This window comes from Cebus imitator, unplaced genomic scaffold, assembly GCF_001604975.1.
Source record: "Cebus imitator isolate Cc_AM_T3 unplaced genomic scaffold, Cebus_imitator-1.0 Scaffold75, whole genome shotgun sequence".
Classification (NCBI taxonomy): Eukaryota; Metazoa; Chordata; class Mammalia; order Primates; family Cebidae; genus Cebus; species Cebus imitator.
In genome coordinates, this window is record NW_016107390.1 from 6,546 (window position 1) to 20,466 (window position 13,921).

The 13,921-nt window shown below is 42.1% G+C and overlaps 1 protein-coding gene and 1 pseudogene across 1 annotated transcript in view; both read left to right on the plus strand.

Annotated features, from left to right (window-relative positions):
• The first annotated feature begins 3,910 nt into the window (after positions 1–3,910).
• On the plus strand, positions 3,911–7,225 carry LOC108306867 (annotated as a pseudogene).
• Positions 7,226–9,981: 2,756 nt separating this feature from the next.
• ZNF124 (zinc finger protein 124) overlaps positions 9,982–13,921 on the plus strand; it is a 36,018-nt gene continuing 32,078 nt past the window's right edge. The window contains exon 1 of the mRNA XM_017531971.2: positions 9,982–10,111. Within this exon, the coding sequence (XP_017387460.2) occupies positions 9,982–10,111 (130 nt within the window). The remainder of the gene's footprint in view (positions 10,112–13,921) is intronic.

Consider the following 13,921-nt stretch of genomic DNA (forward strand, 5'->3'; position numbering starts at 1 on the left):
GGGTTTCACCATGTTGACCAGGATGGTCTCGATCTCTTGACCTCGTGATCCACCCGCCTCGGCCTCCCAAAGTGCTGGGATTACAGGCTTGAGCCACCGCGCCCGGCCTTATTTTTCAGAATTCTTGTGAGTTTGATTTACTTAGCATGTTTATATAGATTTTAGAAAGAGCTTGTCAATTTATATTAAAAGCTACGTTGGAATTTGCATTGAATCTGTAGATAAATTTGTTGGGTATTTTGATCTTCATATTTAGTACTGTTATCTTTGAATATTGGATATTATCTCAGTTTATTCAGCTCTTTGATTTTTTTCAGCATTTAAAAATTTTCAGTGTATAGTATGTGCATTTATTTTGTTAAATTTATAATTGTTTTCTATGATACTGTTAGTGAAATTTTAATGTAATTCTTTTGTTTATTGCTATAATATAAAAGTATTATCCAACCTTGTATGTTGATCTTGTGGCATCGATGAACTTCTTTATTAGCTCAAGTAGGTTGTTTGTTTTGTTTTGTTTTGTTTTGTTTTGTTTTGTTTTGTTTTGTTTTGTTTTGTGTTTTTGAGATGGAGTCTCAACACTTCCACCCGGGCTGGAGTGCAATAGTGCAATCTTAGCTCACTGTAATGTCTGCCTTCTCGGTTCACACGATTCTCCTGCCTCAGCCTCCCAAGTAGCTGGGATTACAGGCAGATAACACCACACTCGGCTAATTTTTTGTATCTTTAGTAGACATAGGGTTTCACTGTGTTGGCCAGACTGGTCTTGAACTCCTGACCTCGTGATCTGCCCTCCTTGGCCTCCCTCAGTGCTGAGATTACAGGTTAGAGCCACCACACCTGGCCTCAATAGGTTTTTAATGAATTTCTTACACCTTTAAAATACAACATTTCGTTCCTGTAATTCCAGCACTTTGGGAGGCCAAGGTGGGCGGATCGTGAAGTCAGGAGTTCGAGAGTAGCCTGACCAACCTGATGAAACCCCATCTCTGGTAAAAATCCAAAAAATTAGCTGGACATCGTGGCATGTGCCTGTAATCCCAGCTACTTGGGAGGCTGAGGTAGGAGAATCGCTTGAACTTGGGAGGTGGAGGTTGCAGTGAGCTGAGATCATGCCATTGCACTCCAGCCTGGGTGACAGAGCAAGACTGTCTCAAAAAAGAAAAAAAAAGGGACCAGGTGCAGAGTCTCATGTCCGTAATCCCAACACTTTGGGAGCCGAAGTGGGCACATCACAAGGTCAGAAGTTCCAAGATCAGCCTGGCCAATATAGTGAAACCTCATCTCTACTAAAAATACACACACACAAAATTAACCAGGTGTGGTGGCACATGCCTGTGATCCCAGCTACTCAGCCTGAAGTAGGAGAATCACTTGAACTCAGGAGGCAGAGGCTGCAGTGAGCTGAGATCACGCCATTGCACTCCAGCATGGGCAACAAGAGTGAAACTCCATCTCAAAAAAAAAAAATACAAGATTATGGCAATAAAAGACTAATCTTTTCTAATCTGTTGCATTTTATTGATTTTTCTAGTATAACTTTCTGGCTGATCCTTCCAGTACAATGGTGAATAGTGGTCAAAGTAGAAATTCTCGTCCTGTTTTCAAACTTAGAGATAAAGCTGCCAGTCATTCACCATTAAGTCTATTAGCTTTTGGTGTGGGGTTTTTCTTCTTGGCTCACTGCAGCCTCAACCTCTTAAGCTCAAGTGATCCACCTCAGCCAACTGAGTAGCTGGGACAAGCATGCACCACCATGCCCAGATAATTTTTTTTCTAAATTTTTTGTGAAGATGGGGGTCTCCCTATGTTGTCCAGAATGGTCTTGAACTCCTGGCTTTATGCAGTCTTTCCACCTTGGCCTCCCAAGTTCTGGGTTACAGGTGTAAGCCACTGTACCTGGCTGATTTTCGTTTTTCATAGATGCCTTTAAGCAGACCTCAAAAGTTTTCTTCTAATAGTTTTCTTGCTGTTCTATCATTCATAGGTGTTGAATTTGTCAGACTTCTATTTAAATTACCACATTTTTAGTTCAACTAGTATTGTGTAATATTGAATCAATTTTGCATTGTGAAAATATTTAGTCATGGTATGTAATCATTTTTATATGTTTTTGTATTTTTTAAATATTTCTGAGAATTTCTGTGTCTAGATTTAGGATGTTTCTTAGTCATCTCGTGATTATTTTGCCTCATTTTGGTATTATGGTAATACTGGCTAACAGATGAATTAAGAAATGTTACCTCTAATACTGCTTGAAGTTTTTGTGAGAAAATTGATATTTTTCATTAAATGTTTATGAAATTGGCTGGGCGCGATGGCTCATGCCTGTAATCCCAGCATTTTGGGACATCAAGGCAGGTGGATCATGAGGTCAGGAGTTTGAGTCCAGTCTGGCCCACATGGTGAAACCCTGTGTCTACTAAAATACAAAAAATTAGCTGGGTATGGTGGCACATGCCTGTAATCCTAGCTACTCGGGAGGCTGAGGCAGAAGAATTGCTTGAACCCGGGAGGCGGAGGTTGCAGTGAGCTAAGACCATGGCACTGTACTCCAGCCTAGGCAACAGAGCGAGACTGCGTCTCAATAAAAAAGTTCATTAAATTTACAACTTAAGCAGTTTATAACAGCTATTCTAAAAATGTTTGATTTTTTTGTTATAGGGATATAAATGTATTTATTTTACATAAATAATGAAACAATTCATAGAATGTTTCTTCACTTTTGTAATCCATCCCTATTAATATTTTTTCATAGTATGTCATGAAAAATTATTCTAGACACTCGAAAAATTATTCTAGTCCTGTACTCGAATCAACTCAAAATTTTCTCTATTTTTAGGATGAAGAATATTAATATAGTTCTGTTACATAATATTTGTGTTTACTGTGTGAGACAAATGAGTTACTGAATATAAAAATAATTAGTAAAACTGCCCTTTGATTTTGGAATGTATGAAGCGGGCAAATGCCCTACCTCCTATTTTTATCAATATTTGGATAAGATGGAAAAATAAATTTTAACAAGATATACAGAATAATCTTGTATTTGAAGAATGCTGTGAAAAAAGATAATTTGAACGAAATAGTATTTGGCACATGCAATGTGTTAGGTACTATTCTAAGCCATTAAACATTTGTATGCTTAATACCTAAGAGAAGTGAAGAATCAAAGATTCATTGAAAAAGAAAAATTGAATTTTAAAAAATTATATTTTTAATTGAAAATAGCTGTATATATCTGTCTAAAATGTAATATTTTGATATATATGTTGTAAAATGATTAAATCAAGTTAGTGTTATCACCTCGCATATAATTTTTGTGGTAAAAACATTGAAAATAGTCTTTATGGCAACTTTGAAATACACATTATTTATTGTAGTCTCCATTCTATGCAATTGATCATTAAATCTTATTTCTTCTAATTCAAACTTGGCACACTTTGAAGAACATTTCCCCTCTCTTCATTCACACCATCTCCTAGCCTCTGTCACATTTTCATTCATATTAGGTAACATTAAGCTCATTATGGAAATTACCTTTTTGGTGTCCAAGAACTAAATGAACATAAATAATAACTTTGTTGGAAAATTATGCTAATTAGGCATAGGAATAAATGGCAGCTATTTTTGCCAGTAAACAAAGGATGCCCATTATTTTCAAATATCAGATATAATATTTTAAGTGGTAAAGTTTTAGGCCTAAAATATCATTGAATTTATTACTGCAGAAACCCAGCAGGTCATATTTTCTGAACATCGTAAATTACAATCGAAATTATCGTCTAAAATGTAACCAGCAAGTACTGTCTGACCACATGAAAACTCCATTGAAATTTTAAAAATTAATCTGTGGTTCAAATGGAAGACTCAGATTTTTTTCATGGATTCAGGGAAGTGCTGAGAAAGCATGGTGATTGAAGCCAAAAATTTGAATTCAGGTAAATCTGCCAATGTTTTCTCAGCGGTATAGGAAAACAGTAATTTTGGTGATACGTAGGTACTGTTCTCCGAAGCAGAGTACATTTATTTCAGAAATTTCTGCAAAATGTACAATCAGTTTTCTAGTATTAAAGTTACACCCTACAAATTATTATTACTTTACAGTATCTTGAGGAAAGGATGTGTTCTAAATAGTGAGATTTCTTGTCTGTTAAAAAAATTGTGTAAAATATATTTCATGTGTACACTGTTGACATTTGTGCTTGTTGGAAAATACTATAGATTCTGCACATTTTAAATGTAGAAAGATAAAATTCTCCGAAAGTTACAAGACTCTTTAAATACTGTATGGAGTTGAAAGTGAAAGTAAAATAGAATTTTCCAGCTAGAGAAGCAAACCAAAGAAACCATTCAGAAAAACAATCGACTGAGAAGTAAGTGCTCCTCTTAGATACGGGTGATCACAGTTGCGAAATCCATCTGTGTTTCCCAGCTTGCCATAAAGGAAATTTAAAAAACAAAGAGCTAAACTGACTGCAGATGTCTGATATGTAATACGTCCCATAAGAAAATTAAAACTTATGTTACACACAGTTATAGGACTTGTTTTTTTAAATGTTTCAGTCAGCACAATGAGAAAAATAGGGAATAAAAATAATGTTGAAAGAACAAAAGACTACAAGCTTGACAAGCCATATTTGAGAAAAGCCAAATATAAACAGTTGGAAAAACAATTTACTTAATGTACAACATATTGGTTAAACATTAAATTAGTCTGAGCTGTTGAGATTAGTGAACTGAAATACTGAGCATAATTAATATCATTAAATACGGTAAAAAGAGAAAACACCCCCCACCCCAGCAAGAGGGACTCAGCCCGGCCCCTGGCCCCCCGGAGCCCCAGCCTTGAGGCAGTCTCCAAACCTTTGGGAGTGCTTCTGAAGATAAGCTGGTGGGCAGATTCCTGCAGGACACAACGCACCCCTTGTTTTTGTGTCCCTTGGACCAAGATGGATGAGCTTCTGGCTGAGATGCAGCAGACTGAACAGTCAAATTTCCTCCAGGCTCCGCAGACAGCCCCTGGTATGGCCGCCTTGGTCTTCTCTGAGAACTGGGCCCAGCAGTGTCTTGCAGCTGGAGATGCTGTGGATGTAACTCGGAATTATAACGAGACCAGTCCCAGTAATTCATGTCTGAAGTGACAGACCCCTTGGCTGTTTCCCCTACCCGCTGGGCTGAGGAATATTTGGAGCAATCAGAGGAGAAGCTGTGGCTGGGACAGCACGAGGGAACAGCAGTCACTGATCTCTGGATGATGAATATCATCCGGAGGAGGGTCTGCAGCACGTGGCCAAAGTGGATGACCCCAAATTGGCTAATTCTGAGGGTAACTCAGATGCCTGGTTGACTGTCCATGAGACCAGTAAACATAACTGCCCTTGACAAGGAGTCTGAACAGGCCAAGTCAGCTGCAGAGCTGCAGAGTTGGAGGAGATGGCAAAGCGGGGTGCTGAGACTCACCCCTGGCTTTCTGACTATGATGACCTCACATCAGTGTTGGGGGCAGCAGCAGTGGAGAAGGGTTTACAGTGAGCCTACGTAAACTGGTTATAAGTAATGTATGAAAGAAATCGGGAACAATAAACTGCGGAAGCCACAGGAGGCCTCTGGGGAGGAAGGCCTCTCTATTACCAGCATGTCCCCAGGAACAGAGTGACCTAAGCTCTGATATTCTAAACACAGTGCCCAAGGACATCACACTCCCTTGAAGCACTGAAATGTAACCAGGCCTGTAGGCTCCTTGCTAAGACCCTCCCACCAGCTGCACTGTCTACTGATGGGCATACGCTTTTAGTTCTTGAGAAACTCACATAAACTGCCACTGCTATCGATCTTATGTTTGATGCACGGCCTCCCTTTCTCTGATTCACCCTGCCACCTGCACTACAGATACAAGTGATTGTGTTCAATAAATATTGTGGAAACCAGAGCTCAGGGCCTTCACTGCCTGCATTACAAGTGATGGTCCCCTGGTCCCACTTTGATTCTTAATCTTTTTCTCATTCCTTTGTCACCACCAAACTCGGGGTACCACGGGTCGGGTGTGAGGGCTGGTTCCCTACAATCAGCTTCCTATGGTAAGGGGTTCCAGTTGAAGGAGCAGGACCTCCTGCGTGATCACCCTCAGCCTTTGAAAGGCCGGCAGCGACTTCAGGAGAGTGTGCTGCATTTTGAGGCAGCTGGACAGCAGGATCCTAGCACACGGAAGCTTGGCAGTATCTGGGTACCACCCAGGCAGAGAATGAACCAGAACTGTTAGCCGTCATCACCTAACAACGCTGAGGATGACCGAGGATGCCCTGGTTCTGCAGGGAAAGCAGCTTCTATTACACAAAGCTGTAAAATTACTCAGAAACAGCAGGCAAAATGCATCTACATTTTACCTGCTTCAAACTCATTGATAATTTACTTTTGGGATTTTTTCTCTTCTACAGTTAATTTATAATCCATTCTACTTTTCCCTTCCTTTTCCTGCCGATCACTACTTTTCTTAGGGATAGTTGCTGGGAAGAGACTGACTTTCTACTGGTGTTTGTTGCTGTTCCATTCCCATGCTGTGTAAATTGGCAGCCGTCCACCTCTCAACCACCATCTCTTCCCTTTCTCAGTTCTCGTTCTCGTGAGCTGTCTCTGGGCACTGACAGGGACCCTTTGTCCCACTCAGCCCAGAACAAGCCGAGTCCCTGAGTGGCCAGCCTTGCGGAGTGGATAACAAAGGTCTTTTGCTTGTGGCAAGGGTCCACCATCAGGCCCTCACATTGCACCATTGGTCCACCATAGCTGACTCACCGCACCTCCCCTTGCTGAGTACTCTTGCCTGCATGGTGTAGCTGAGAGCTGTATACATCTCCTGCGTGTCTTGGGAGGGTTGAAGATTTAAAGCCAGGGGCCCATTTGAGGCTCACATGAGTACACCCATGGGCTATGAGTTGACCTGCCCTTGCTGTGTGCCCCTCATCTATGCTGTCCGCCTGTCACATCAGTCAGGTGGTGGCCACCTGCAAGGTGCCTGAGGATAAGGCCAGTGTGGGGGCATCCCACATGGGGCCTGGGTGGACAAAGGTAGATCAAGGACCAGGGAGAACAGACATGGAGGGGAGGTGGGGGCTGCTCAGCACATGTGCGTCGGGTCCCCTGGTCTCCACACCTGGGCTCAGGCAGCCACTTAGAAGCTGCAGAACCTTTTTTTTTTTTTTTTCTTTAAGAGATGGGGTCTTGCTCTGTGGCCAAGGCTACAGTGCAGTGGCACAATCACAGCTCACTGCAGCCTCGAAGTCCCAGGTTCAGACGATCCTCCCACCTCAGCCTCCCGAGTAGCTGGGACTACAGGTGCGCACCACCATGCCCAGCTAATTTTTTGTGAAGATGGGGTCTCACCATGTTGCCCAGGCTGGTCTTGAATTCCTGGGCTTAAGTCACCCTCCCACCTCGGCCTCCCAAAGTGCTGTGGTGACAAGCATGCGTCGCCATGCCCAGCCCTGCAGGACCTTTTTAATAGATAAAGGTGAGAATGTTGTACGTGGTAGAATGAATTCAATGTGTAAAATGCTTGAAAGAGGGCCTGGCACATGATAGGTGCTAAATGAATCTTGATTATTGTCGTCACCACTGCCAGTTCTATTTGAATGTTACCATGTACTGGTAATTATTGTCATCACCATCATCACCAGGAAGAGCCTGGTGCTTCTTCCAGTTTAGTGTGTTCTGCTTAGATGTGTGTCTGTGCTCTGCTCCGCTCGGCTCACTGATGGTAGTATCTGCTGGAGTGCCTGTTTGTTCCTGATGTTTCCTCACCTGAAAGATTTGTTATTATGAAAAAATAACCCTAAATAATCCTCTCACCTTTTGCAGGAATGATTTGTCTTAATATTTTCTCTGGACTTTCTCTTAACAGGTTCCTGTTTCCCAAATATAAACGTTAATAAAGATAATACTGCTACCCTGTTACCAAACAGTAGTCATTTTTCTTCTGTCTGTAAGTATAAAAGAAATACATACCGTAAAAAAATGAATAAATAAGATGACAAGTCATACAGCTCTTTATAAACCAAAAGTTTCCTCTTTCATACGCTTCTCTCCAAACTCACTCCCTTCTTAGAAGAAACTATTGTTAAAAGGTTGGTGTCTATTCTTCTGGGTTTTTAAAATGAATTCGTAAATTATATACATAAAGTTTTTTTTAACAAATTACATTATACTGCAACATTTTTAAATTTTCTGTTTCTCAAACTGTGTGTCACTGACATTTTTCCATATGAGTGTACATAATTCTAATTTACTATGACTAATGTCTTAAAAGTATTCCAAAGAAAAAGTGGACTACAATTTGTTTTACTGTTCCTTCTCTGAAGAAATTTAGACCTCTTCAGTTTCACTATTATAAATAATGCTAAAGTATGATCCTTTTACGCAGTTTACTACACTGATATCTAACTGCTCAATTTGCTTTATTTCTTTTAGTCAGAAAATATGCTGTTTTTAACAAATTATTTTTTGAGAGTTATTGATTTATGAAGACATTAATGAAGAAACTGGATTTCAAGGTTATTCATTTCAGTATTCTTGCAGAAGAATCATAAAATTTAGTAAATATTATAGACACTCCACTAGATTCTCACAAGTCTGTGTGCCTGTAGCAATTTAAATATAAATGTTTATGCATGTAATCCTAGCATTTTGGGAGGTTAAGGTGGGAAGGTCACTTGAAGCCAGGAATTTGAGATCAACCTGGGCAAGATAGAAAACCCTGTCTCTACAAAAATTTCTCAAAAAATAGCTGGGCATGGTCACATGTCCCTGTAGTGCTAGCTATTTGGGAAGCTGAGGTCACAGGATCACTATGATTGTACCACTGTACTCCAACCTGGGTAGCAAAATGAGACCCTATCTCAAAAAATAAAATAGAATAACTGTTAGCATTGTTTTATTCCCTTTGTTCAGTAAAACTACGACTTTGTCTTCAAAACTTCTGACTCTAGGCATTATTGGTTGGGCTTCAGAGAGAATGAACTATTGCTGTTATATGTATTTCTCTTCAACTATGGACTGTATCTGATAAATATTATAGAACTGGACATGGCCCTTTACATAAATATTTTTGGCTAAAAATTCAAACTAATGAATTTAAGATACGATTCTACCACTCTGGACAAAAAGATTAAGCTTAATCTATTAGACAAAGTGATGCCTGTAATAAACAATATTGCATTGTATCTTTCAAAATTGCCAAATGACTAGATTTAAAATGTTTTCACCATAAAAAATTATAAATATTGGAGATGATGAATTTGCTAATCAGCTCGGCTTAATCATTCCACAAGGTAAACATATCAAAACATTACATTGGACCACATAATATATGTTTAGAATTATTATTTGTCAATTATAAAATAAATGTTTGGTAGAATTCACTAGAGAATCTCTCTAGGCCTGGTGCTGTCTATTTTAGATGGGACATCCTCTCCCATTTATCCAATCAAATGCTAAATTAGCTGCCACCTTGAGGGGATGAGGCTGATGTAATCAAAGTCCCAAATCTTAGGTTAATGAACAAGGGTATTTCCTGGCTGGGCCTGATTCAGTTTGGTGGGTAAAATATGAATTCTTTTTCTTTGCATGGCTGGGCCTGATTCAGTCTGGTAGGTAAAATACCAATTCTTTTTCTTTGCATGGCTGGGCCTGATTCAGTCTGGTAGGTAAAATACCAATTCTTTTTCTTTGCATGGCTGGGCCTGATGGGATCATGGCAGTCTTCTCTCCCACCTCAAGAGCTCTCAAGCAGAAGTTCTCATAATCTCAAGATGGTAACCTCTCTGGGTTCTAAGGCCCACAACAAGAGCTGGGAGGGACTTTCCCATTTTGTGCCAGACACATTTCACAGAGAACTCATGTATCTGAATGACCAAATAAAAGCATGAGAAGGAATACAAAATCTGTGCCAGGCCGTTCACACTGTTTCACTAGTGCCCTGAGGTCCACATGGATTTCAGGAAAGTTGAAGTATGTCAAGCCTGTGGCAAATTGAAAAATGTCCTTCAGATGTACCTTTTAGACCTAGAATGTGGCCTGCCCATCCAGGTTCATGATTCAGGATTGTGTTTTAAAGGTGGTATGTCAAAGTCAGATGTCAATAACAAATACTACATGCAGAATATGAGAGAGAAATTTCTAACTCAGATGGAACATGCGAGATGGCCTGCTGGGGAAAGCCACATCTACCAGTGACATGCTGCTCATACTGCCTTGAACTATGCTCAATTACCTGAAGAATAAATGGTCCTGTTGGAGTGAGACTGTATCTCTAGGTAAGAGATTGTATCTTCCGGGTGAAGATATGGCATTGCTTCTGCGCATGGAGAGAGGCCACCTCTTCCCACACTGCACGAGTGGGGCTTATTCCTGTCCCTCAGTTTCACTGCCAGCTCACGTGCATCCCAGCCCTCCTCCTCCTTTGCTGCATTATGTTTACTGCTTTCTGACTGCTGTCTCCACCCCATGTCATCTCACACAGCGCACTGCTCTGTTGGTTCTGATGAGTAGTTTGAAATTTGGCTTATGCAATAGAAATATTTTTCAGTGGGAGACTTTGAGCCCACTTACAGGCAAAACATATAATATTTGAGCCACTTAATTGAGATAAGAGAAAAGTAGTGTCAATGATATTGCCTCAGGCTTGTTAGAATGGCTCTTATCAAAAAGACGAATGATAAGTGTTGTTGAGAATGTGGAGAAAAGGGAACTCTCATCCACTGTTGGTAGGAACATAAAGTAGAAGAGCCATCCAGGAAAACATTACGGATGCTCATAAAAAGATGGAAAATAAAAGTACTATATTGTTATGGAGTCCTTGGGGTATTGCTTGGCCAGCCAGAAACCTCTGTGTCCAGTGGTGCCTTTGCCCAGGTTTTGCTCAGGCCCGTTGGGCCCGCCTGGCCTGCCAGGCTGTGCTCAGCTTGTGCTACCAGCGTGGATCCCACGCCTGCCAAGGGCAAGAGGGGCAGCAAGGGGTGTGTGAGTGAGCGAGCACAGAGTCCAGCCAGTGCACATGCAGGCACACGGGCTGCAGGGGGATGGGCAGCTCCAGGTGCTGGTGTGGCGCTGGCTCCCTGTAAGTCCACAGCTGGACCCCGCAGTCTAAGCAGCAGGAACTGCAGAGCCCTAATGAGGGTATCACAACCTTGGTCTGGGGAGCTCTTATATCTGGGTTCCCTGAAGGGTCACAGTTCTTCTCTCCTTCTCTCTTCTCTTCTTGTCACCTGCAATATGGCCAGCAATGCTGTGTTCCAGCCTTACTTGTGTTACAGCTCTTTTAGCCCCATCATTTGGCAGGTCCCAAGTTCTTATCCTGGACCAGGAAGAATGAGGTATGCAGACAAGTGGAGAGTAAGCGAGGTTTGGATGAGTGGATGAGTTTTACTGAGTGACAAAACAGCGCAGACAAGATTTGCAGTGGGTAGCTTCTTTCCACAGCCAGGGTGTACCAATAAGTGTTCGGCTTTTAGCAGAGAGGAGACCCTGGTTGGGTAGCTCCTCTCTGCAGCTGGTCATCCCATCATCTCCTTGAGTCTTGCTGAGTCTGAGGCCCAGCTTTTACATGCTTCAGAGGGGAGAAAGTTCATGCCGATTGGTCCATGGGTGGCTATGGGTGGGCTCGGAAAAACCACCACCAGCTACCACTTTAGTCTGTGGGACTGGCAGCTGGACCCCAGACTTCAGGCCCTCCCCAGTGGGAAAGTGGGGCTTCACTAGGGACCCATACCCTTCCACCCAGGAACCTGTCTGACTCTGGCTGTCATTCATGGTGCCCAGGCTGTTTGTGCCAAGGGTGCCAAGCTGCCCTCAGCCCCCCTAGGCCTCCCTCCCATGTTCGTTGGTGCCCAAAGTCTGGAAGGGGCCGAGGTGGCAGGTCGCTGGCGTGTCAGCACTGCCCCAAGTGTGCACACACCCAGCCAGTTGCGAGTGTGCATGGGCTCAGACTCAGCTTTTCTCTGTGCTTGGAGCTGCCGACAGTGAGAAGTCAGACAGCTTGGAACAAGCACTTCCAAGCCAGTGGGGGTGTGGGGACCTTCTTGGGCCCTCGAGAGTGCAGAGATGCCTGGGTCTGCAGCCGTGACAGCCGCACCCAGGAGGGTGGGGCTCCTGCCTGCTCCAGCTCCCATGAGCACAGGGGTGCCCAGCTCACCTATGGATCAACCCCCAAGAACATTTTTAATTTCTCTAGAATGGCATCACCCTCTGGATCAGGGATGTTGGCCTGGCTCTGAGGCAGACAACCTTCTACCCTCCCTGTGCCTCCTGGGTCAAGACTTGGAAACCTCACCAGGATGCACTGCCAGTGGCAACAGGTCAAGGACGGGGTCCCCTTGGGAGGTACAAGTGGTCTGGGGCTCCCAGGAGAATTTAGAACTTTCTGCAGACAGATGCCTCTTTTTCCTCATTTTTGGTCCAACTGATATACTGGGTGGTGAGTTAAACTTTACATTTTAATTTATATATATATATATTTTTTTTCAATTTACATAAGATGCATATTTAAACCATCAGACACTGGATTTGAAGGGAAAAGTATTTTAGATTCATTCTTTTCTTTCAAGTGTCATTTAGTCCTATGTATGAACAGATTTGCCCTATGTGTAACAACTATGTAGAAGAAAAGTTATGAAATTGTTTTGGTTTTTCAATTCTATATTAAAAAACATTAAAATTAACTCATTAAATCATCTATGCAAGAGTATTATGGTTTTTGTTGTTTAAGTCCTGAAATACAGAGATAAGGGCTGAGTGGTGGCCACTGGTGGAGAGAGTCTTCACAGGACCAGTATTATTCTGCCCCATCTCATTTGGATGCTCAACAACATGTCATTTAGCAAGCAAAAACAGCAGTGTGCTTGTGTGCCTACCCCAGATTTTTATGTGCAATAATGGAATGGGGAAGGGGAAAATAAAAGAATGGAGAAAAAGATGCTGTACCAGCCAGAACGTGGTGAAGTCACATTGTGGTTTTCTACACTAGAATGCCTGCTTGAGCTGTAGGGAGAAGTTCTGGGTAAGGCAGCAGGTGTGTTTTTAGAAGACACTCCTGTCTGCCGCTGGAACACACTTATTTGTTCTCCATTTCCAGCTTTGCAGGTGTGTCAGTTTCACTGAGTGACCAGCTGTAAAATCCAAATCTGATTTGCTTCATGGCCAAACCCTGCCATTCACCATAGACTTCCACTCGTTCATTAAGGGATGTGTGCTTCTTCCCCTTCAACTGCACCCCAGAAACATCCTACCCTCCACCTTCAAATTCATAGAATTGTTGTTCTGTCTTGAGTCAAACTTTGTTTCTGCCAGTGGCAGAGCACTGAAAGTCTCTTGAGTTACAGCTTCACAGCAGAGGTCTACAGTCTGCACAGAACTAGCAAATCTGCAGCCCTGGGAGCAGCGGCATGAGGGGCAGCAGAGCTTCATTCCATGTTTTCATCACCATTCCTACAACAGCAGAAGCAGCAGCAGCAACAACAGCTACTACTTCTAAATGTGGTAAAAATACTTAGCATAACGACGAATAACAATAATTGTAGTTGTTGACATTTTTGGTTCATGTATGATTATTTGTAATGTTCTGCAATTTACTTTTAGTAGTATGCACATAACTTTTGTCATAAACATCAGGACTTCAAAACACCACACCTGATGAATGGATCTCACCGGTGGACCTGTGGTCTTCACCTGCTGGTGCAGGTCCTCTCACCACTCCATCTCCAGACCTAGGATCTGGTCCACCTTCTGAGTCAGTATGGTAGCGTTGACACTCACATGACCTATTTGAGGTCTTGGAAAACAACCTTGCCTTGTTAAAAAAACAAAGGATGGCTTCAAATTGTATTCAGCTGTTTGGCTAAATCGCAGCAGAAAGAATTTTTTCTCAGCAAGT